The sequence below is a fragment of the Lissotriton helveticus genome, chromosome 12 (genome assembly GCF_964261635.1).
Source record: "Lissotriton helveticus chromosome 12, aLisHel1.1, whole genome shotgun sequence".
Taxonomy (NCBI): domain Eukaryota; kingdom Metazoa; phylum Chordata; class Amphibia; order Caudata; family Salamandridae; genus Lissotriton; species Lissotriton helveticus.
Window position 1 is genome coordinate 462800332 of NC_136073.1, and position 22825 is coordinate 462823156.

Genomic DNA, 22825 nt, shown 5'->3' on the forward strand with positions numbered 1-22825 from the left:
ACTTACAACTTGAAGAAGGTGGTGCCCAGCTGCAGAAGTAAGACATGTGGTAATCTATGTTCATGTACTATCAGAACTCCCTCTACTGTGCGTCGCATGCCCATCTTATCAAATTCTTCCCGCATGCGCTGGAATCGGGCTGCCACAGAGCTGTCCTTCTCATACAGTGGTTCTTTTGTTCCAAATGTGTAGTTTGTAAGTGGATATCTGTTAAATTAAAAATAAAAAAAAGATTTCCATTTCTCAGTCACAATTTAACAATGTTACTCATTCTGCATGTAGAGGCCAATCCGAAGGAAAAGTTACTGGTTTGTAATCCTAATTCTCCTTTATGGAAATGTACAGAGGAATGAATGGATATACAATAGCTCTGCCTACCTGCAAGACCACGGAGCACTTTACAAGAGAACACCTTTACATTTATATGGATCTATCTACGAGAACATTTTTGCCCTTTTTAGACTGCAAATTAAAACTTATAACTGACCATTCAGAGGTAGTAGCCTTGATATATTTCCCCGTAATGATAGAAAAAGATTAAACAGGCAACAAGGACTTACAAGCAGAAAAGTCCGTATGGAACACTTATGCCCCTTAGCGGAGCCATGCTGTGCAGATCGTAGATCGACTGTTTGGAAATTAATTTTCCACTCTACTGCTAGAATCCCTGAAAAGCTCAGCTCTGCCCTTTTTAAACACTGTTTGCAGATATTGAATTAGTGTTACCTATATTGAACAGCATTTATTATATTTGGTCGATATAAATGTTTTTATTTTTTTAACCACAGAGACCATTATGCCTTCTTTACTTTCTCTTAATATGAAGTTTCCAACCCGTGCTAAAAAATAAACCAGAAAACTTGTACCTTATCACATCAAAATGATAAAGAGAAAATTACATGAGGGAGAAAAAAAATCACCTCAGAGATAGAAGAACAGTGTGGAAAGTCATTGGAATCACCAGCAGGTGGACCTGTACTGACAGATAAGCCTTGGGGAGACTTACCTCTACGAGGGCACCCCTTAAACCCTCCTGCCCTAAAGAGGTTTCACATAACGAAATCAATAGTTCACCAGCTGGGTAACTCCCCCTATTTTTAGGTCTCACCTGGAGCTGCAGCGCGCATTCGCTGCTCGCTCTGCCAAGGCTTCTTGGACTCCTACAGTTTTAGAAGTGGTGTTTCGGCTCCGCCCGTAATTTCTATTGGTGTGCGTCATTTTACATCATTGATTATGCTAAAAGGAGTGTGATGATTGTACCGGAGGCTTTTTAGTCCCTCCTGGTTACCACCCTATACACTTCTGTCCACGCCCACCTGGACTGGATCTTTTACTGGCGGCGTGACACAGTGGGTTTTATAATTACTATCAGCACTTTTTTTTTACCATTACTTGTGTGTGGGCTGTGCGTTTAATCTTGTTTACTTTAACACGGAGCGCAGCGCCCGTTTAAAAGACACCAGGCTCGGTTTCTTTATATATTTTTTACTTTAACACTGAGCGCAGTGCCCCCATTAAGGTCCCCGCACCGCGCTCAGTGTTAAATTTTTAAAAAAGGGGTCGTGGCTTGAGGCGTCAAGATGGCGGTCGCACTCTAAGAGTGCTCCAGACCCCTTCCGTCATCCGCCTTTCATCGGCCCACTGTTACTGCCATAGACATCCCACAATCTTTGGGACGACTCCAGCATCCAGCCTGCTTTTCCCTGACCCCCCTGGGGGACTGTCTGGTGCCCGGGCTGCCTGTGCCGGCCTCCGTCCCGAGCGACCTTCTCCCGACAAAATACCGGCCCCCCCGCACAGCCCGCTCCGGAGGCGAGTCCGGGCCTGGCCGCCCGGCGGATTGAGGAGCTGTCGGGCTCCAGGTGCTGTGCCCGCCGGAGTGCCTGGTGAGACGTCTGTAGCGGGCAGCGGCCGACACGGGGCGGCGGAAGAGGTGACAAGCGGGGGTTTGCAGTGCGGGCCCGCTCTCCCCCCCGCGCGCGTGCGTGCCCTTCGGCGGCTGATTCGGGCCACGGAGAGGAGAGGCACAGGACTGACGGCGCTGGGGGCCTGTGCGCCGTAGTGCGAGTGGGCCGTCCGAGCCGACCCCAGGCTCTGGATTTGCCCTGCTGCCTGGTGGGCCCTCATATACCTCTGCCTGCGTCCCCTGCTGAGGCGCCCCCTCTCCTGCCCAGCAGCGCATCTTGCGCCCTTTGACAGCCTGAGGTGGGGGGTGGATGAGAAGTGCTGAAAGCCCTGCACCGGCGACGGAGGGCTGCTGGTTTTAAGTTGGGGGTGGATGCTGGGCCCTGCCGGGCAGTGAGCTGAGCTGCCCTTTTACTCATTGGGATAACGGGGGGTGGGGGGTAGGGGGGGACAGTGCTCGACTCTGGAGGCCGTCGAGTCCCCTGGTCTGCCCTCACCTGCGAACTGAGGAATCCCCCACTCCCCCCCATTGATTGCGGGCTGTGTCGATATTGGCGCTTAGCGTGGGGCAGATCGGCTGCCGGGTGGTGCACGTGTGTGCCTACCCCCTCTTCTAGCCCGGGGGCCCATGATCTTAGGACTGGGGTCTGTGGGGGGGCCCTGGAGTCTTGGGTCCTTTGAGGCCACCTTGAGGGCCGATATTGTCTTGTAGGGCGTGCTACCCTGGTGAACGGACGCCGCCCTCCATCGTGGGGACGGGGAGAGGGGTCTGCTGCCATACCGGGCAGCGGGGCGAAGGCGTAGGCGCAGCGGAGTGCGTGCCCCCCTCCCCCCCCCAGGCGAGCACCTCCACCTGCCTCTTGGAAATATGGGCAAAACTGCGCTTCTCAGGCCACTGGCCCCTCAACTCAGACGAAAATGGACCAATTCACCAAGACTGATCGCAATCCAACAGCCGGGGAACTCAGTGGAGACCAAGATTGGAGAAGTGCGGGTTGATGTGGCACTGATCCGGCAAGACCTCCGCAATGCCACGGTCCGTATTGCGGAGGCGGAGTCCCGTCTTTCCATGGTGGAGGACGATGTGGGCACCCTTAAATCCCAGGTGGCCTGCCTGCAGGCCTAGACCACGGAATTACATCGCAGGGCCGAGGACGCAGAAAATAGGGCCTGAAGAAACAACCTACGCCTCCTGGGATTTCCGGAAGGAGTGGAGAAGGAACCCACTGACATCTTCATCGAGACCTGGATTCGGTCCTGCATCCCCAAAGAAAAGCTCTCCCCCTGGTTTGCGGTGGAGCGAGCTCATCGCTCCCTTGCTCCTAAACCCCCCCCTGGGGCTCCCGCCCGCCCCATTATCCTCCGAGTATTCAATTTTCGAGACAGGGACGCAATTCTGGAGGCCGCCAGGGTGCAAGGTCCAGTGCACTTCCAAAATTTCAAGATCATGGTCTTCCCGGACTATTCTAAAGAGGTGTAGACACAACGCCGGTCTTACGATGGGACTCTAGCCCGGTGGACCAGGTAGCCCTATATGTGGACGATGTTCTGCTTTACTTGGCAGACCCAGATAGCTCAGGCCCCAGATGTCTGGTGGCTTTAGCCGCCTTTGAGCGGGTCTCCGGACTCTTAATCCGGCAAAGTCAACTTTGATCCCCCTGCATCCCTCCAGGGACTGTTTTGACTGGCAGTCGGACATCCCCCTTATAAGGCACTCTGTCAAATACCATGGCGTTTGGATAACCCTCCTGCCAGAACTCGAATGGGCTTTAAATGTTAAGCCTTTGGTCGTCCGGATGAAGGCAGATCTCAAAAGGTGGCAGAATCTTCCCCTTAACCCCCTGGGCAGGAATGTCCTCTTCAAAATGATGATTCTCCCTCGTTTTTTTATATATTGCAAAACACTACTATTCACCTCCCGGGTAGTTGGTTCCGCGAGCTGGACGGCGTCCTCACCCGGTTTCTCTGGGAGGTGGGAGACTACGTTTATCTCTGACGCACTGTCGTATTCCCCCCTTTGATGGAGGAATGGGGGTAACCAATCTCCACTCCTACTATCTGGCAACGGAACTTATTGTCATCCATGATTGGTATGCGGGTGGTTTGTACGACACTGCATACCGCGTAGAACTCAGCACGTCAGACTTCCTAAGGATCCAGGCGTTTCTGTATGGTAGCCCGGTGCCACAAGCCCTACCCTCGGTCACCAGGGCGGTGTTTCTGGTCTGGCGTACGGCTCTCCGCTACGTGCGGTGGGATCGGAAACTGACCCGGCAGACGCCACTTTGGCACGGGTCCTGGATGCAGGAAGTCTCGTCCCTGCAGGAATTCCGGCGCTGGGACCTCATTGGAGTTTCAGTGCTCGGGGATGTCTGGGTGGGAGATCACATTCACTCCTTTGCGGATTTACAACAGCGCCATGCCCTTCCACACTCCCAACACTATAAATACATGTAACTCAGACACGCACTTCATACATATGTCTTGCCACCTGCCTCCCTTCCAGAGTTCAGCCCGCTGGAGGCTTAAGTGATGATGGGAAATCTGTGAAGTGTGTGTGTGTGGGGGGGTGCGGAAGTGTCCCGTATCTACTGGTCCCTGATGAACAATGGTCTGGCTTCCCTAGATCGGCTCAGGGCTCGCTGGGAGGGATGGCTGGGCCCCCTGGAGGAGGCGGACTGGAGGGATGCCCTTATGACGCCCAAAACCCTGACCGCATCCTCCAAGTTGCGCCTAGTCCAACTTTATTACCTTCATGCGGCTTATCTCACCCAGACACGTCTATTCCAGGCCCGGCTGAGATCCTCCCCGGCGTGTGCGCGCTGTTCCTCTGCCCCTGCCGATTTTGATCACATGGTATGGTGTTGTCCAGTGCTGGCACCCTTTTGAAGGGGGGGGGGGGGGGGGGGGGGTGGAGCAAGAGCTCACACAGGCCCTGGAATGGGAGGTTCCCCATGATCTGCGGTGTATGCTGCTGGGGGTGTTTGATGGTCTGGATGGCTCTAGGGCGGACAAGCGCCTGTTGGGGACAGCCGTGGCGGTTGCCAAGAGAGATATAGCGGCGCACTGGTCCCGGGCTAAGGCGCCCTCTGTTAAGGGCTGGAGGAGAGGGGTGGACTGGTGCGGGATCCAGGAGGAGGCCCTATTCGAAGCCCAGGGATGCCCTGACCTATTTAGTAGAGTGTGGGGCAAATGGTTCAATATGCTTCCACCTTGATGGTCTGCCTATATGTGTTTTACTCTGTGCACAACTATATCTACCGTATGGACTGCCGGCCTATGCCCTGATGGACCACCTTTTTCTCTGTCACCTGTATGTAAAGTCATGAATGTCCTGGTAATTAATGAACTGCAACCAATGAATTTGTAAGTTGTGATAAAAACTTTCAATAAAATTGATTATCAAAAAAAAAAATAGTTTAAAAAAGAACAAAAAACAAGCAACCAAGCTCGGTGTCCTTCAAGCGGCGCTGTGCTCAGTTTTAAACCGCTCGGTGGGTGTTCATCTCCGTCATCGTTTTTTAAAATGTACTTTGTGTATTTGAAACAAGGTCCTTAGATTTGAGTAAAGCACGCACATCGCGCGAAGCCACGCTCAGTAATGGCACATTGTTATTATTGAATTTCGTTCCTTCTCAGTTGTTTATTAGGTCTTGCCTGAGCCAATGCGCTTGCACATTGCTCTGGCGACTTTATAGTAAGCGGAAAAGAAAAGCCTACCAAAACGGCTGCGGATCGCATACAGTTCATGTGATCTATGCGCGTGCACAGAGCCAGCCACATAACACACCACCATTTGTCTGTGCCTCGGCATCAGACTTCAAAGGCTGCCGCTGCCGCTCCCCCCCCCCCCCCCCCCAGCAATTCCTAGAGCTTGTTTCTGGACGAAAGTGAAAGCCTACCGTGCTTGTTTACAGTAGCCTTGCTCCTCAAATGCTGTTGCTGTGTTGCCATCTCTCTAGGGACACTCAGCTTGAAAACACTCGACTTGCTAGCTGTAATGCTACATCCGCTATGCTTTGCCTCTAGACACGTTGATCCCTCGCAGACTGTGCTGATACTGCCCCTCCTGATTCTGAAACTGACCAACGCAGTCACCACGCAGTTTCTTCTCTCTGTCTTATGAAGTCTGCCCTGCCACCATTTACTTCGGATCCTCTCACCCCCTCACCCTCACACACCGTCACCCTCACACTCCTCTCACCGTCACCCACCATCACCCGTACACACCATCACCCGTACACACCATCACCCGTACACACCATCACCCGTACACACCATCACCCTCAGGGGCACCACCACATCACTCAGGGGAACCACCACATCACTAGGGGGCCCCACCACATCACTCGTTTCTTCAGCTTTCCGCGCACTCTCCACATTATAATTCATAGCCTTCTACACGGATCACCCTTTAAACATGGCGTACATTTCGGGTATTCATTTTTAGTCCCTTCTCCATTTCCAGGGCGTTTTAAGACTTCCTGGCGTACCTGTTCGGTTTACTCAGCTTTCCTAGGAGTGAGTTTGGTGCGGCAGTCTTGGTGTGTCGAGGTAAGAAGAATGCCAGTACTTTGGATCAAGAGTTAATATAGTTACTTTGAGCACGTCTGTGCTAATATTGAGCCTCTACTAATTCTTTCCAGCATCAATTGAGACCATTTCACCAGGGGACAGTGCGGTCACCGATCAAGTTTTACTGGCAATCGGTCATATGAGGTAATTACTTGACGTTTTCAAGATAACACGTTTTATGGACGTCAGTTAGCAGATTTTACCAGTGCTTTCTACCATTTCTTAACAACAGGGTAAGGAACAATTTTAGAGTTACTGCACGCAGCAATTTAAATTTGGGATTCAATTCCACGCTTTTCAACATTGTTTATGGGTAAGGGATACTGATCAGCTACTGTTGACATTCATAGACAGTGTGGCTTTAACAAGCTCAAGCACGAGGTTCGGATACATTATGACACGTTTTGTCTTTAGATCACTCCAGAGGAAGTGCTGGGGTTGCTATAAGTCGTTATATATTGTTGCAGAGCCATTCTGTAAGTGGTAGTCTCTCTTCAGCAATGGTGGTCATGGTTTTTACTTTTTCTGGGATACTGTTGGATTATGAAAAAAACTTTTACACTGTCTGCATGGATCGCCATCTCATCACGTCCCTTCACTGAGCATGAGTTTTCAGCTTTTCACCTCTTGGCTTCTTTTGCTTTGGTGTTCCGTTCCCTTCACTTTTACACCTCCTGGCATCCATTGGGAGTACTATTGCCATGTCTATGTGTTTGTATGGGTGCTACAGGCGACACCTCTGTATGTGTGATTGTTCTATCATTTCACTGAAGGTAATTCAATAACGCCACAAATATATAATGGCATGGTATTCTACAAAGTGCGTAGGTATCGGCACAAGCGTCGTTCCTTATGCCTCATACTGCTCTCCACACTTTTCTACATTAAAAATAACGCTAATGTACTACACACTTTCTTCCTTCTCCCCATTTGCTCCCCCGCTCCTTTTGTCTGCCTCATGCTATTCTACTCCTCACTATACTTCATTAAAACACATGCTATTCTTCTAATCATTCACCTTCCCAAATCTTAAACATTGCTCTTCTCCTACTAACTCTATGCTTCAAACTACTACACAGCTAGCAAATACAATTCTAACCACATAGAACAACACATCACAAACATACACTAAATAATACAAAGCTATAATACAATACCATTAGCAAAGCAAATGGCTTTAACTTAATCAAAGGCGAGACCTATTGCATTTCCAATGCTTGTTTTGTTTACTGTTGCGGGACACAACCTCATCAATGAAAGAATCGCTGGCAAGATGGGTATAAAATCTTTATCAATTAAGGCAAGTAGATGCACTGTCAGAGTGAAATGTTTAGATATATACAATTGAGACATGCCCTACAATGGTATTTACTGGCAGGTTCTGCGATTCAGGACAGCTCACAATTGGAAAGTTAAGCATTATAGGGATCACTATTAAAACACATATTGGCAAAGCCAATAGGTCTCTCCTATGCAAGAGCTATTGGCTTTGCCATCATGTTTCAGATATGTTGTACACCAGCGTGGCTGCTGTTCAGCAAGGCTAAAAGTTAGTGAGGTAAAGTAGAGTGTTGAGACGTAGAGCGTTGCGGCGTGTCTGCGCAGGAGAGAGTGGCGGCACAGAGTGGGGTAAAGTGCTGTACAGTCGAGGGGCATAGACTGTTCGAATGGAGCGGTCTAGAGTAGAGTTGTGTCGTAGAACAGAGTGGAGAAGAGTGGCATGGAGTGGCGAAGAGGGAGTTGCGCAGAGCATCAGAGTGCAGTAGTGTTGTAGAGTAGATGGGGGGGTTGCAGAATGGAGTAGAGCGTTATAGTGGAGTGTTGTAGAGTACAGTGGACTACAAAGAAGTGGAGTAGAGTGAAGCAGAGTGGAAGGGTAGACTGCAGAGGTGTAGAGTGGCAGAGAAGGGTAGCATGAAGTAGATTGATGCAGAATGCAGCGGCGTCAAGTGTGGTGATGCAGAATAGATCAGAGTGGCATGAAGTGGAGTGATGTAGAGTAGGTTGGTGTAGTGTATACTTCAGTGGCAGAGTGCGCAGTGGTGCACACTAGTGTGGCACTGAGTTCAGTGGCTGAGAGTGCATTAAGTGCAGTGGGATAGGGTGTGTTTTCATAGATTGAACTGACAGAGTGGTGCACAGTATATTAGCGTGGTGTGGAGTGTAGTGGCCTAAAGTGCATTGGCATAGAGTGCAGTCGTGCAGAGTAGAGTGGTGACGAGTTCAGTGGCAGAGTGCGGTGGTGTCTAGTAGAGTGGCGTGAAGTGCGCTAGTGTAGGGTGCAGTGGTGCAGATTAAAGTGACGTAGAGGGCAATGTTGTGGAGTGTCGTATAGTAGAGGGTTGCAGAGTAGAACGGCATACAGTTAAGTGGTGCAGAGTAGACTGGCGTAGAGTGGAGTACGGTAGATAGCAGCGGCGTAGAGTGCACTACTGTAGAGTGCAGTGGCATAGAGTGGTGCAGATGAAAGCGACGTAGAGGGCAATGATGTAGAGCAGGTATACTCAAACTATGGCCTGACAGTCACATGCAGCCCTTCTGACCTTTAATTGGGGCAACCTGGTGAACAGCAGCACTGGGCTGGTGTTTACTTGACCAAGCATGAACATTCAGAAAGCAGTGAAACTGACATACTTTAGTTGCACATTAACTAAACCAAAGATAAAGAAGCAAATAATGTTTCCTACCTTTAGACAGCATCTGCTTTGCGTCCCTCTACGCCCACCTTTCAAAACCCTTACCCTCACCCTGCTGGCATCGGTGCGGACCTCCGGAAGCCACAGACAGCACTTTGTGGCCCCCGGGGAAATGTTTGCGCGTACCCATGGTGTCGAGTGTCAGAGTGTAGTGTGGTACAGTGGTATACAGTGCAGTGGTGCAGAGTAGATTGGCATAAAGTGGAGCAGGGTAGATAGCAGAAGCATAGAGTGAAATGGCGCAGAGTGGAATTGAGTGGCATAGGGTGGATTGTTTCAGGGAAGAGTGAAGTGGCGTAGAGTGCAGTGGAATACAGTAGACTGCAGTATCGTAGAATGCAGTGGTACAAAGTAGATTAAAGTGGCAGAGTGGATTGACGTAAAGTGCATTAGTACATAGTGTGGGGTAGAGTGCATTGACAGAGTAGAGTGGTGTAGAGTAGAGAGGCGTTGGGTGAAATGGTGATGCAAGGTGTGGTGCAAAGTAGAGGGCAGTGAAGCAGTGTGGAGTGGCATAGTGGAGTGCAGTGGCGCAAAATGGTGCAGAGTACAGTGTAGTAGGGTAAAGTGGAGTATGCATGGTGTGAAAGCACACTGCCATCACAGACAACAAATCTTAAATTGAAGTGATTACATTTGCACACATACGGTTTTACTTATAAAAGTATACAGCGCACAAGCAATGCTTGGAAGTGTCATCACAGAGTATTTACTTGTTTTGATCATATTAAAATATTTGTTTCCACCATTGTGAGAAAGCGCCCTCTTTCAGCATGGTTGCCCCCACTTTTTGCTGAATTGATGATGTACTTTGACTGAGTGTGCCCTGGGCTCCTGCTAATCAGGTACCCAGGGACTCTGTTCTTTCCCTAAAACTGCATTGAAGCCTAAACCCAATTGCATCTTTGGCCACAGGTCAGCCCCTGGTAAATGGTACCACAGGTACCCGGGGCACTGTGACCAGAGAAGGCCTCTAAGGGCTGCAGCACTTATTGTGCCACCTGTAGACGTCCTGTACCACTACACACACACACACTGCCTTTGCAGGCGATGTGTTTTGGTGCAGAACAAAGTGAAAAGTCCACATGGCACACATCTTTGTGTGCCATTCCTACAACCCACTGCCCGGGCATAGGTCAGTCACCCATCTAGCTGGATGCACTATACCAGTGGTGAGGGTACAGGTGCACGAGCTCTGTACCCCTTCAGTGTCTACATCCATTCTTAGACATTGTAAGTGCAGTGCTGCCATTAAGAGTATATGGTGCTAGGAGTTTGTCATTACGAACTCTACAGCACCATAATGGCTACAGTGAAAACTGAGAAGTTTGGTATCAAGCTTCTCAGCACATTAAACCCACACTGATGCCAGTGTGGGAGTTAATGAAAAATGCACACAGAGGGCATCTTACAGATGCCCCCTGAAAACTAACCTACCACTACTGTCCAGGCTAAGTGGCTGCTTTCAGCTACCAATACCACCCCTGGGTCGAGAGCCTGTTGCTCTCTGGGGCCTGAAACAATGCACATCCTGGGACGAGGTGCCAAGCTTCCTCTCCAGGATGGGCAGGGTTCGTGAAGGGGAAGCTTCAATGGCTTGCCGCCTTTGTGAGCTTCCCCAGGCCACTCGCTGCTCTCAGCAACTGGTCCCAGCTGGTTCGGACCCCCACTTTAGGCGGGAGAACATGCGGGAAAACCAAGTGAGGTAGAGAGGTGTGCCACACTCTGCCAACTCCACCCTCAGGTGGGGGAGGCGAGGTGAACCACAACTCTCATTCTACGTCATGTTGAAGATGGGGGGGGCTCAGCCAACCAGGGACAGGTTCATGCCCCCCTCCCACTGGAGGGTCGCATAATAGGGGGGTGTACCCACCCCAGGGAAGGGACCCATTGGTCCCTGCCTTTTACCTACCTGTAACGCCCCTAAATCTTTTATTTAGGGGCACCCCTGAACCATGCTTCCTCAGACAAGAAGAAACTACAAGTAGAAGAAGAAGGACCGAACAGCCGTGCAGCAGCTAACAAAAGGAAGACGCCCACTGACTTGGCCCCAGTCCTACCGGCTTGTCTCCCCCTCAAACCTGATCCTGCGGAATTCCGGTGTATCCTGCAGCTAGGAACCTCGAAAACCCCGGAGGACCTGCCTGCCTTCATCTACAAAGACATTGTCTCCCGTGAACATCGGATTTGTTCATCTGAAATCTCTGGCTTTGGCCGGAAACTGCACCACTCGACACCCACCGTCCACGGCCCAAGCTTGAGTGGGCAAACACCACGAGGAGGTCACCCCGGCGATCCTGACCAGAGATCCGGCGACCCCCGACCTGCCTCAAGCCTCCAGCCGACGCCTGCAGTCTGAATCCAGAAGGCCTCCTTAACCGCGACCAGGAGCTGGTAAGAAGATCCGACCCCAAAAGGCATCCCTGCACCAGACGCCCCACAGCCTGGATTGCCCAAACCGGCAGTGCCTAACGAACCCGTAACTTCCCAACTTACCTTTTGAAGTGGTAGCCGCACCCAGAAGACCTTCGGCCCCAAGCCTGTAGTGTCTTTACCAACCGGAGGTTCTCCAATAAAAACAACAGTGCGTCCACCGTCAAAACAGCAACCTGCACCCAGCCGCCCTAGTGCCGTTGAGGGTGCACCTTTGGTGCTACTTTGTTTCCCCATTTGCCCTTAGCTAAAGTCCAGAATCTTTCCTCCCACAACCCAGTGGCCGGCTTGCAAGCAGCCACCAACCGGAGGTACCCTATCCCCCATTGGGCCTCAGCACTCTGCAGCCCTAGTGTCGCTGAGGGTATAACAAGAGTGCATCCTTGACCCTGGTGGACCTCTGAGTCTAGCCCCAGAACCTCAACGCCTACTACCAAATACTTACCTCAAAAAAGATAACACTATTTTCCTCCATAGGATAACATGGACTGTTTTTCGGTGAAAAGTTTCTAAGTGTTGAGTTTGAGAAACTAAAGAAATTCTTTAAAAGTGCATAATCTAACAAAAACTATTTACTTGCCGGTTTTCAGGAAATGTCCCAGAGTAGTATCTAGGTATACTACTCTCTGTAAGCCTAGTAATCACAAAAGTTACTTACCTGCTATTTTACTGAAAAGCCTATTCAAGTCTATGTGCTGAATTTACTATGTATTGCATTTCTCGGCATCCATACTGTAAATCAAATCAAAGTGCATATACAATTATCATCCAAATTGTATTTCAATTGCATTACTACTGTAAAGTACTTATTGCTTAACTGTGCCAGGCTTGCTTAATTCTAGAAAATAAAATAACTCAAAGAATATTTTTATACAAAATACAATTGGTCTGAAGTTCAGTCTTCGATTGTGTGAATTCATTTGCTGACTGAGTGGGTACAAACAATGCTTAACACTGTCCTCTGATACTGCCTAACTGCTCACCCACACTACCACAAATAGAGAGTATGGTTCTATCTAACTTTACCTCTGCCTACTTTTGCGGTTCCACTGGACTCTGTGCGCACTATACCTCACTTTGGTATAGTATATACAGAGCCAGCTTCCTCCAACCATACATCAGACTTTTCAAAACATCTGCTTCATTTGTGCTTTCCATTTTCTGAAATATCTACACAGTTCATTTACAGACATTTAAATGTTGTTTTGTGCTAGAAAAAAAATGCCATTGTACAGCACACCCCAAGTGGCCAGCATGATTGTCACATAAATCTTTTCACTTTGAAGTCAGAGAAAGAAAAATAAACACCACGATCTCTGGAAGACGGAGGCCGACATTTGACCTCTGTCTTTGAATGCACAACAAATGTGATAAGAACAAGATTTAAAGGCCGGTTTACAGAAATTCATTACTAGTGGAAGAATACAGTAAACTGGGTTGGGGAAGGGACAAACTTAAGCTGGACAACCTAAAACAAATAAAACCAGCAAATAGAAAGCAAGCAAATGTGAGTTATAAGCCACAAAGCAATGGGCAGAATGCATTCCCATGGAAGCTTTCTGAATGTCCCCCAGATGTCGTTATCAAACCAGACAAAATTAGTTGATAGCATCCCCTCAACTGCTTTTCAGAGTGTCTGGGAAGACATTCTGATTTGCACAGTATACAATCTCCCATAGAAAAGGAAGCTGTTTTACCAGGAAGCGTATCATCAGCGTATTTATCTGTGCCGCGCCACAAAAATATTGACAAAGTTTGGGCCTTTTCAACAAAATCAATTTGCCCTTTTTTTTAAGTAAATTTTTTTATCACTTACACATGAACACCCAAGGTGTCCTCTAAAGCAATATCTAATAAAATTGGCATATATAAAAAAAAATATTATTGAGGATGTACTTTGGAACTCATTTGGGCTATCGGAAGAGGACCATTAATGATTACTTCATCAGAATGGCTCAAAACCACTATAAACGGATTTGCATGGGACAATCACTTTTGTTGTGGCCCATCTATATCCAGATTTTCCTCAGGATATCACGTTGACCTATATGTAGTTAACAAATCAAACCGTGGCACATTAAGACAGATTAGATATACAAGGAGAATAAAGAAGTGGTAACCTTGTCCATGCAGTCCCTGAGGATAGCAAGGAATGCGCAGACATGGGGGCCATGTAGTCAGGAACTCAAGAAGCATTTTCACACTGGTCCAAAGTGTCATTCTAGGAAAAAGTATTCATGACTAGTTTCTCCTGTCAGGAAAAGCTAGTTGTGTACAGTTTCGTCCCCATTTACCACACGCTCACAAGCACTCGAGTGTTGGCATGCAAAGTCCTAGAAAATTCGACCCTCCAGAGGAAATCACAAACAAGTTAAGTAAATCCTTCTCAACTCTCCTGCGATCATCCTAAAAACTGATCACTATACTTTTCTCTGGATAGCAGAGCATCCACCCAAAAGAACAGTCGAATCTGCATTTATGACAACTTAAATCTATTACATAACAAAACCTATATCTGATGAGATGAATGTCAGTGCTATACCTATAACCAGTATATTTCCGTTTGCACTCACAGGTCTCTTTAATACATAAATGAGTGGAATACTTATTAAAAACTACATCTGCAATCTAAGTCAGTTTTGATTATTTCCTGAATACACGGTCAATTATGCAGCTGCTCTAATCAACATTAAGCATGACTAGTAATGTAATCCCAGTTCTGACCACCAACCTCTCCCACAACTTAGCACTTTTAGATAGCTTTACCTTTGTCCTCATGCTAGAACCATGAAATAAGCATCTATCCAATATTGCTATATGCAGATGACATCCTTTCCCACTTTAACCAACCAAAATATCTCCCTAAAAACTTAGACATCACTAGCAAGCTTGAATCGCTATCAGGATGGAAGATAATGAAGACTGAACTGCTTCCCTTGCCCGATGAAAGGTTGGCATCTCAAAAAACTGGGAATAAAAAAAAATTAATTCCCTCTAGTTTCGCTGTTTGGATTTTAAGACACCCGAAATCCCTAGTAAAAGAGGACACCAACAAGCTGTGGGCAGTGTCTGAAGAAGACTTTAAAAGATAGTGCGATTTGCCCCTTTCAGACATAGGTAGAATTTCCTTGCACTAATGTCATCATCCCGCAAGCAATTTTTATTTAGCCGTTTACCTCTTCCGTTGCATGATGGATATTTCAGAACAGTGAAACCCTGGCTCATTAGATTTCTATGGAAAACGTGCTGCATAGAACATTAAGGGAATGGAAAAAACATGATAGTGGAATAAAAACGCTTTCTCCTGAAACCACAGTAAAACCCTAGACTGGCTAAGACTGATTCTCGTGCATTCCCGAGAAAGATTGAAGCCAATACACACTAAATTCCATATAGTTCCGACACAGACCATGCTAAAGCCAGGATTAATTCTGAATTTCAAGTAGACGGTGGAAGACTATACTGGAAGAAACGGAATACAACTAGCCTATACTGGATCAAAAGGTGCATGAAAAGAGAGTCATTCAAGTAAATTGAAGATAAAAGGAAAATATTAAATCTGGACAAAGATTTCTGGAGGTAGTTGCAGCAATACAGCGGAATATGGGGAATTTCCACGAAGAGCGCTGTAAAAATCTATTTGCCAGTAGACAAATATGTCAGAGCATTTGGACTACTGACGGGCAATATATTTTTTAACTATGGTATCATTTAAGCAGGAAACAAGTCCCCGAAGACTCCCTTAAGAAAGAAATGGAAGAAAGATCTGGGTTTGCAGTTTACAGAGGAGAAGTAGCAAGAGAGCCATGCCAAATAGCATGAAAGCACTAAAGACCCCCAACATAGAACTGATCTGAACTATGATATACTAACACCTGGCAGATAAGCACCTTGCAGTCCCATTACTGCTGGAGAAACCTTGGAATGAATTGGTTCCTTCTTATATGTGAAGTTGCCCCAAACTGAAGAATTTCTGCTCCCACGTTTGACAAGTTGGACATAGTGGTACAACTCCTCTCAAACTGGCAGGCTACGTTAGTTCTCCTGATGTCTAACGCAGGGCACAAAAATTGTGGGTATAGTGGGTAAGTGCGCACAACGGAACTATTTGCTTAGCTTTGAAAATTCATAAGAAATAACGCGCTTGCCTTTACACATAGTTCATATAAAAATAATTATTTTTCTAAATTAATCTTGGATTTATTCCGAGTGTGTGTCTCAATTATTGCCTCTGAGTACAACAAATGTTTAGAACTACCCTCTGATAAGTAGTACTGCCCGCCCACACTACCACAAAATGTAGCGCTAGTATTGTCTACTTTAGCCTATGTAAACCAAATGGGGACCTACCTGATCTGCACAGTGTACTTTGTTTTAGTACAGTACAGAGAGCCAGCTTCATACACACCCCCAACGGACCACACCTGGAACCTCTGCATCATCTTGGACAGCAAACTCACCATGAAGAAGCAGATGAATGCAGTCTCCATCTGCTTTCTCATGGCGCGCAGGCTCTGAAAGATCTTCAGATGGCACCCAGTCTCCACCTGACACAGTCGCTCAAGCCCTCACCACCAGCTGCTTGGACTGCAGCAATGCACTCTAAGCAAGAATTACCACACACCGCCTGAAGAGACTGCAGACCATTCAGAACTCAAGAGACCAGACTCGTCCTCGACCTTACTAGATGTACCCACATCAGCCCACACCTGCAGGAACTCCACTGGTTCCCCGTCAATAAGAGATGCTAATTTAAGAGGCTGACCCATGCCTACAAAGGCCTGCACAACCAAGGACCAGCTTACAATAACCACAGTCTGACCTTCCGCCAACTCGACAGACTTGTGCTCCGCCTCCCTCGGAAACACCTCATGCATCCTCCGAAGCAACAGTGAAGAACCCATCTCCTACCTCACCGCTAAGTCCTGAAATGGCCTCCACTTCCCTTTAGGAATTCAGAATGGGACTAAAAACTTGGCTATTCAACTGATGCCACCTGAGCAGCTTGGCTCAGCACCTGGATACCCCAGTGGGTGATTAGCTCCGCTTTACAAATCCTGATTAAATGACTGATTACACTTCTCAGATTAAGGCTTTCACAGTACCAGTAACCAGTGGCAGTACCACTTAACTCGAAGAGTTCCATTTCTCCAGCAAACATTAAACAGGAAAACCATAATAAATGCTACGATAGACATTATCAATTCACCCCAACTCACATCCCATGCAACACTCATTCTTTATGAAAAAGCAATTCTCCTTGTTCTGCCCATGCCATCCTGGGATAACCATCTCTACAAGTAGAATGGTGCAACAATCTTGCTGTACGCTTCAATATCACAAGATTCAAACCTCTGCAAAATGACAGCCAAAACTCACATTCATAACATCACCCTCTTTACGTACCTCCCTAATAACATGCTACAAAAGATGTTCACACCTCATCCACACACAACCCCCAATTAACAAACTTCACCGTAGCTATTAATGCCTTAGACCTATATACAACCCTGTGCACCACAAACCACAAGCTAAAAGCATCAGTGCCTAGTTCGATGTAGGAACTCTACACCAATGATAATTGCATGCTAGCTAGAAGACGATTGGCACTATCCACAAAGGGCCAGGAGGCTTGCAAACATCTTAGCCAATAACATTCGGAAAATCATAATTGATCACACTGCATCAGTCTTTCACCACCACTCCACAAACACATTAATTCAGCACATTCTTTTAGTTAATCTATTTATAAAGTTACTTTTCCAGATATTACAAGATCTCGATCTTTCATGTCATTCATAGGTAGACACTAAAGAAGCATTTGCCCGTTAGCGGCCAAGTAATTATTTTACCACCTCAAAGCATGGTCTTAACCATGGAGCTTACGGATGACAGTTTTTGCTAACCCATTAGGCGTTTGTCATCTCGGATCTGTAAATCAGTAAATCTATGCATGCATGGTGACGCATGCTCGTACCTAGAGGGATGAAACTGGTATCCATTGTGACAAAGCTATACATAACAAAAGTGCCTTTTTTTCCCTTCATTTTTTTTTTTTACCAATTATATGAGGCAACAGCAAAGTTATTTTGCTTTGTAACCTGCACTGGCAAGGCCGATAGTCTCAAAAAGCGAGACCTAATAGCGTTCCCAATGCTTGTTTTAATTTGTACGGTATTAATATATACTCTTTAAACTATTTTGTATATATATTACTCTCATTGGTGAATCCTAACCAGAAAGTTTAAAAGTGAACAATTCGCCGCCCACCTAATATCGTGATGTTGGGGACCGGGGGAGGGGGCCAGATTTCATTCCAACCGATTTATTGGCTCATTTTCCTTAAATAAGCCAGTTGTCAGTCTAGTTGGACCGGGATTCGGTGTCCGCCCACCCTATAATCTAGGCTTCGATAAGCCTACCACTTGACGTCTGCGCTAACCAGTGTACAGTGAAACAAACGTACCTTCCCCATTTTTCGATGGTTATATTTCAATTCCACAACACAGACGTAATCGTCAGGTGCGGAAACGTTCGATCTCTCATTTGTTTCATATACTCACAGATTTATGGTCCGCTCCAGGGTTAGCGGCTTCTGCTGCATGTAATTGTTACCGAATTGGTTCCCTCCGCGTCGAGGCCAGCCAGTCTGCGAGCGGTTGGGGGGAGGAACCGCCATGCTCATTTTGAAAACACTGGTCTGGTCGGGTCCGGAGGAAATCACACACGGCGGCGGCCTACACCAAGCGCTGTTGCCGCCTCAGGCACCCGAGCACAGCACCATTCATAGAAACCAGCAAGATGAAACAACTGCAGGAACAGGAGGCTAGGCCAGACCGGAAGTGAACCCAGGCAGAGTGCGGTGTCGCGCCGATCGCATCATAGACATGGTAGAAAGAATAATACTGCCGGGGAAAGTCGAATCCATCTTGCAACACCGTTGGTTCTTGGAGGAAAGCTGACGCGCCCTTCAAACTTTGTTTTATTCTCCTGTTTAAATTATACAGAATATAAACGTAAATTAAAGTACTAAAAGGACGTATTGTAAAATATGAATAATTCGAAACCTTGTTGAGAGTTCCAGTGGCTATGCACGGAAATTAATATTTAACAGTTACTCCAACAAAAGGGTCCTGAATGTAAGAAGCTCTATTTTTCCTTTGTCGGGTCTTTTCATTTAATGTATTCTAAACAACCCGTGTTTTTTCACATGGGGAGACGGAACGGAGCCCTTGCCATCCTTCTTTTATGTCCTTACAATGAGGGACAAGGAAGAAAGACTACTACTTCCTGTCTACCAGAAGACTAGTTAACATCTTGACTGCTAGGGCTCAGCCACGGCACGCCCCCTGCCTATGTCTTCTTTAGAATGTCAGGGTTGGCTCGTGTTTAAAGCTAGAAATATTTGTCGCCCTAAAAGGTATCCACGCCAAATTTTGTGTTGGAAAAATGAGAACAAGCATTAAAAATGCAATAGGTCTCGTCTTTAGTTAAGCTTAAGCAATTCTGTTTGTAAATAGGTTGCTTTTAGCTTTGCTTCTATTAGTGTTTTTTTAAATTTTATGTACATACCATACATTTATATGTAATGTATGCATGCATTAATATTGGTATTTATATAGATATGCAGATGTTTATATATATATATATATATATACATATATATGTATTTATACACATACATATATATATGCATATATATGCATGTTATGTACATGAACGTTTTAAAAACACTAATAAAAGTAAAGCTAAAAAGCCACCTGATTGCAAACAGAATTGCTTTAAGTGTAAAAAAGATGAGACCTATTGCATTTTGAATGTTTTTTCACTAGTGCCTTTAGGCAAAGAGTAAAGGGTTGGTTTAAGGTCACACTGTTTTGTTTCAGTTTGAGTAGTAGAGAGTCATTAGTAGAGAGTGAGTAGTATTGAGTAGTAGAGAGTGAGTATTAGAGAGTGAGTAGACAGTACTAGAGAGTAGTAGAGAGTGAGTAGTAGAGTAGTAGTATGATTAGTAGAGAGTGAGCAGTAGAGTAATAGAAATTATTAGTAGTGAGTAGTAGACTAATAGAGAGTAGAGAATAGTAGGCATTAGTAGTGAGTGAGTAGTATAGAGTGAGTAGAAGATAGCGAGTAGTAGAGAGTGAGTAGTAGGTAGCTGAGTAGTAGAGAGTGAGTATTATAGAATGAGTAGTAGAGAGTAGTAAAGAGTAGTAGAGGGTAGTAGAGTGAGTAGTAAATAGTAGATTGAGTAGTATATTGAGCAGTAGAGAGTGAGTAGAGACTAGAGAGTAGTGATCAGTGAGTTCTGCCGCTGCTTGTCTCCCTCCCGCCGCCGCAGCTCACATTCGTGGCCGCAGTGCGGAGGGGGACTTCAAACCCCAGGCTCCTTTGCGGTCGGAAGCCGCCACCGCCATTTCCGTGCCTGCAGGCGCTTTAAACGCTGGACAGCCCCCGCGTCGTGGGACCGCGCGCCGGGCTAAGCCCGGGCAAAGGGCGGGCCTTCTGAGGCCGTCCGAGGCTAGACGTGGCTGGGCTGGGCCGGTCCCCTTGGCCTATGAACATTAGGATTCCTAAACGAAGGGAGATTCACGAGTGCTATTATTGACTGTATGCGGGGATGATAACGTTTTGGTTGTGATTTTATCCCCGTATTTTAGCTTTTATTGTTATTAAGGAATTGTGGGTCATAGCTTATTTAGTTCCACCTTTCTTTTACTCATAATAGCTTTTGTACATCCAATATAATTTATATTTAGCAGCCCATTGCAAATATGTCAAAATGAAAGGGAAATAAAACCCCTCTTGAGCTGGCTAGTGCTACGCTCGACAAGTATTTGATAAAAGCAGTAAATAAAATAAACACTGAAATTGACAAAACTGAACGGCGACTATCGCAGGGTCTGGGCAGTTTGCCAACTATGCCTTCGACACCTCTGGCAGTATCACCCTTAGATAATAGCAGGGAATCTAGCAATTTAGTTGGTACTACCCCTGAGGCCCTAGTCCAGATACCAATAACACCTACCAGACTGGTTGATATCTCTAATACTCCTACCCAGAGGTCCCCGGTCCCTAGAACAGGAAGGGGCTGTAGAAAAACCCAAACTAAACGTGGGGGAAATTATAATAAACAAGCACTGGCGTTGCCAATAGGTTTCGCATTTGGAAAGTTGGAGCTATTGGTTTTTGTAAATGACATTTTATATTTATATATAGTTATTGGCATTGTCAATAACAATATATAAATATAAAATGTCATTTACAAAACCAATAGCTCCAACTTTCCAAATGCGAAACCTATTGGCAACGCCAGTGCTTGTTGTATGTGTGAGTAAGTTTGTGTTGGTCAGAGGGGGGTGGGGCAGACAGATATTTGAGGTTGTGGGAGAACACATTTGGCTACTATATGGCTCCTCATACAGGTTCTCAAGCTGGCACTGCCTCCATCTTTATTTATTTTACATTTTGTTAATTTGTTAAGTGCCACATGTCACCTTCTTGTTACTACGGAGTACTGATCTTTGAGCCTGTCTGTTGAACCTTCTTACTTCGCTATTGTCTCTTGTTATGGTAGGTGGCTGTGCACGCACTTATAGGTCTGTTGTGTGTAATGCCAATGCTGGATAGAGTTTTGGTTATTAGGAAGAGCTGTAACCCTTCTGAAGGCCATTGTCGGTTTTTCACGCTCCTCGGGGCATTAGTGGCAGCTTCCGAAGGTTTTGGTTGTGTTTTTCCTTTTTTGGAGGGTTGAGGTAGAGCACAGCTTAATTTGTGCCCGTGCTCGCTCATGGCATTGTCAGTCTTTCTTTAAAAAAGCGCATGAGCAAATTGTTTATCAATTCAATACACTATTAAGAAAACAGTAATATGAAGGTGGTCAGGCGACTCTTACAATTTTGGGTCACCTAGTGTTGTCAGAATGAGTTAGACAGAGTGGTAGGAAAGGAGGTGGAAGGTGCACGGCCGTGCTAATTACAACACACGGCGAGAGCAAATGGAAGAGACACAGGACAGAATAAGGAAGGAAGGGAGACAGCGGAGCGTGAGGGGGCAATAAATAGACTAGTAAGATAACAAGCATTTGCAATGCAATAGGGCTCGCATTGGTAAAGTTAGAGGTATTAGTATTGTAAATGACAATTTTTTTATTTATGTTTTTGTTTTGAAAATAGCGAAATTAATAACGTTGTCATTTACAATGCCAATAGTGTTTACTTTTGCAAGCGTGACACCTATAGCATTTGTAATGCAATATGTGTTGTATTTACATGACTTAGATGTATTAATATTAAAAAATACCAATGGGTTGTATTTTTTTCAATATTTAACACTTAAATAAAAGTTATTGTAATTTATAATGGCAATAGCTTAAACTTTTGCAAATAATTTTTTTGAAAATTATGTTTAGTGTATTTTATTGTGATGAAAATAGAAGAACAGAAGTGAAATATTAACATTTTTTTGTGACATTTGTAATAAAGTTTGAAACATTGAGAGAGCATATTTGAATCAGTTGTTGTTGAATGGTTGCACAGATTGATGCTGTGGTGGCTCTCAATGATGTTGTGGCGGCGACGAGTGATGCTGTGGCGTTCAGTGATGCTCTGGTAGCTCATAGTGATGTTGTGGTGCCCCTGAGTGATGCTGTGGTGATGCGATGGATAGTGAGGGCGATAGATAGATAGAGGGAGGGCGATAGATAGATAGAGGGAGGGCGATGGATAGATAGCGGCAGGGTGAGAGATAGAGGCAGGGCAAGAGGGCAAGGGATGGAGTGTGGGCGAGGGATGGAGTGCGGGTGAGGGATGGAGTGTGGGGCGGGGGAGGGATGGAGTGTGGGGCGGGGAGGGATGGAGTGTGGGGCAGGGGAGGGATGGAGTGTGGGGCGGGGGACGGATGGAGTGTGGGGCGGGGGACGGATGGAGTGTGGGGCGGGGGAGGGATGGAGTGTGGAGCGGGGGAGGGATGGAGTGTGGAGCGGGGGAGGGATGGAGTGTGGAGCGGGGGAGGGATGGAGTGTGGGGTGGGGGAGGGATGGAGTGTGGGGCGGGGAGGGATGGAGTGTGGGGAGGGATGGATGGAGTCGGGGGAATGGATGGATGGAGTGGGGGGATGGATGGATGGAGTGGGGGGATGGATGGATGGAGTGGGGGGATGGATGGATGTAGCAGTGATGTGGAGTTGAGCGGAGATGTGGAGTTGAGCGGTGATGTGGA

The 22825-nt window shown here is 46.5% G+C and overlaps 1 protein-coding gene across 2 annotated transcripts in view; it reads right to left on the reverse strand.

Moving 5' to 3' along the window:
- The window catches only part of NUDT21 (nudix hydrolase 21), a 74298-nt gene extending 55718 nt beyond the window's left edge, over window positions 1–18580 (reverse strand). Inside the window, exons 1-2 of one of the 2 annotated variants that reach the window (XM_078671589.1) lie at window positions 18173–18580; window positions 7–207 (exon numbers count right to left, since the gene is read on the reverse strand). In XM_078671589.1, coding sequence (XP_078527715.1) covers window positions 7–207; window positions 18173–18294 — 323 coding nt within the window. In that variant the 5' untranslated portion in view covers window positions 18295–18580. The remainder of the gene's footprint in view (window positions 1–6; window positions 208–18172) is intronic. The other variant, XM_078671590.1, reaches the window with a different exon arrangement.
- Between the last annotated feature and the right edge of the window lie 4245 nt (window positions 18581–22825).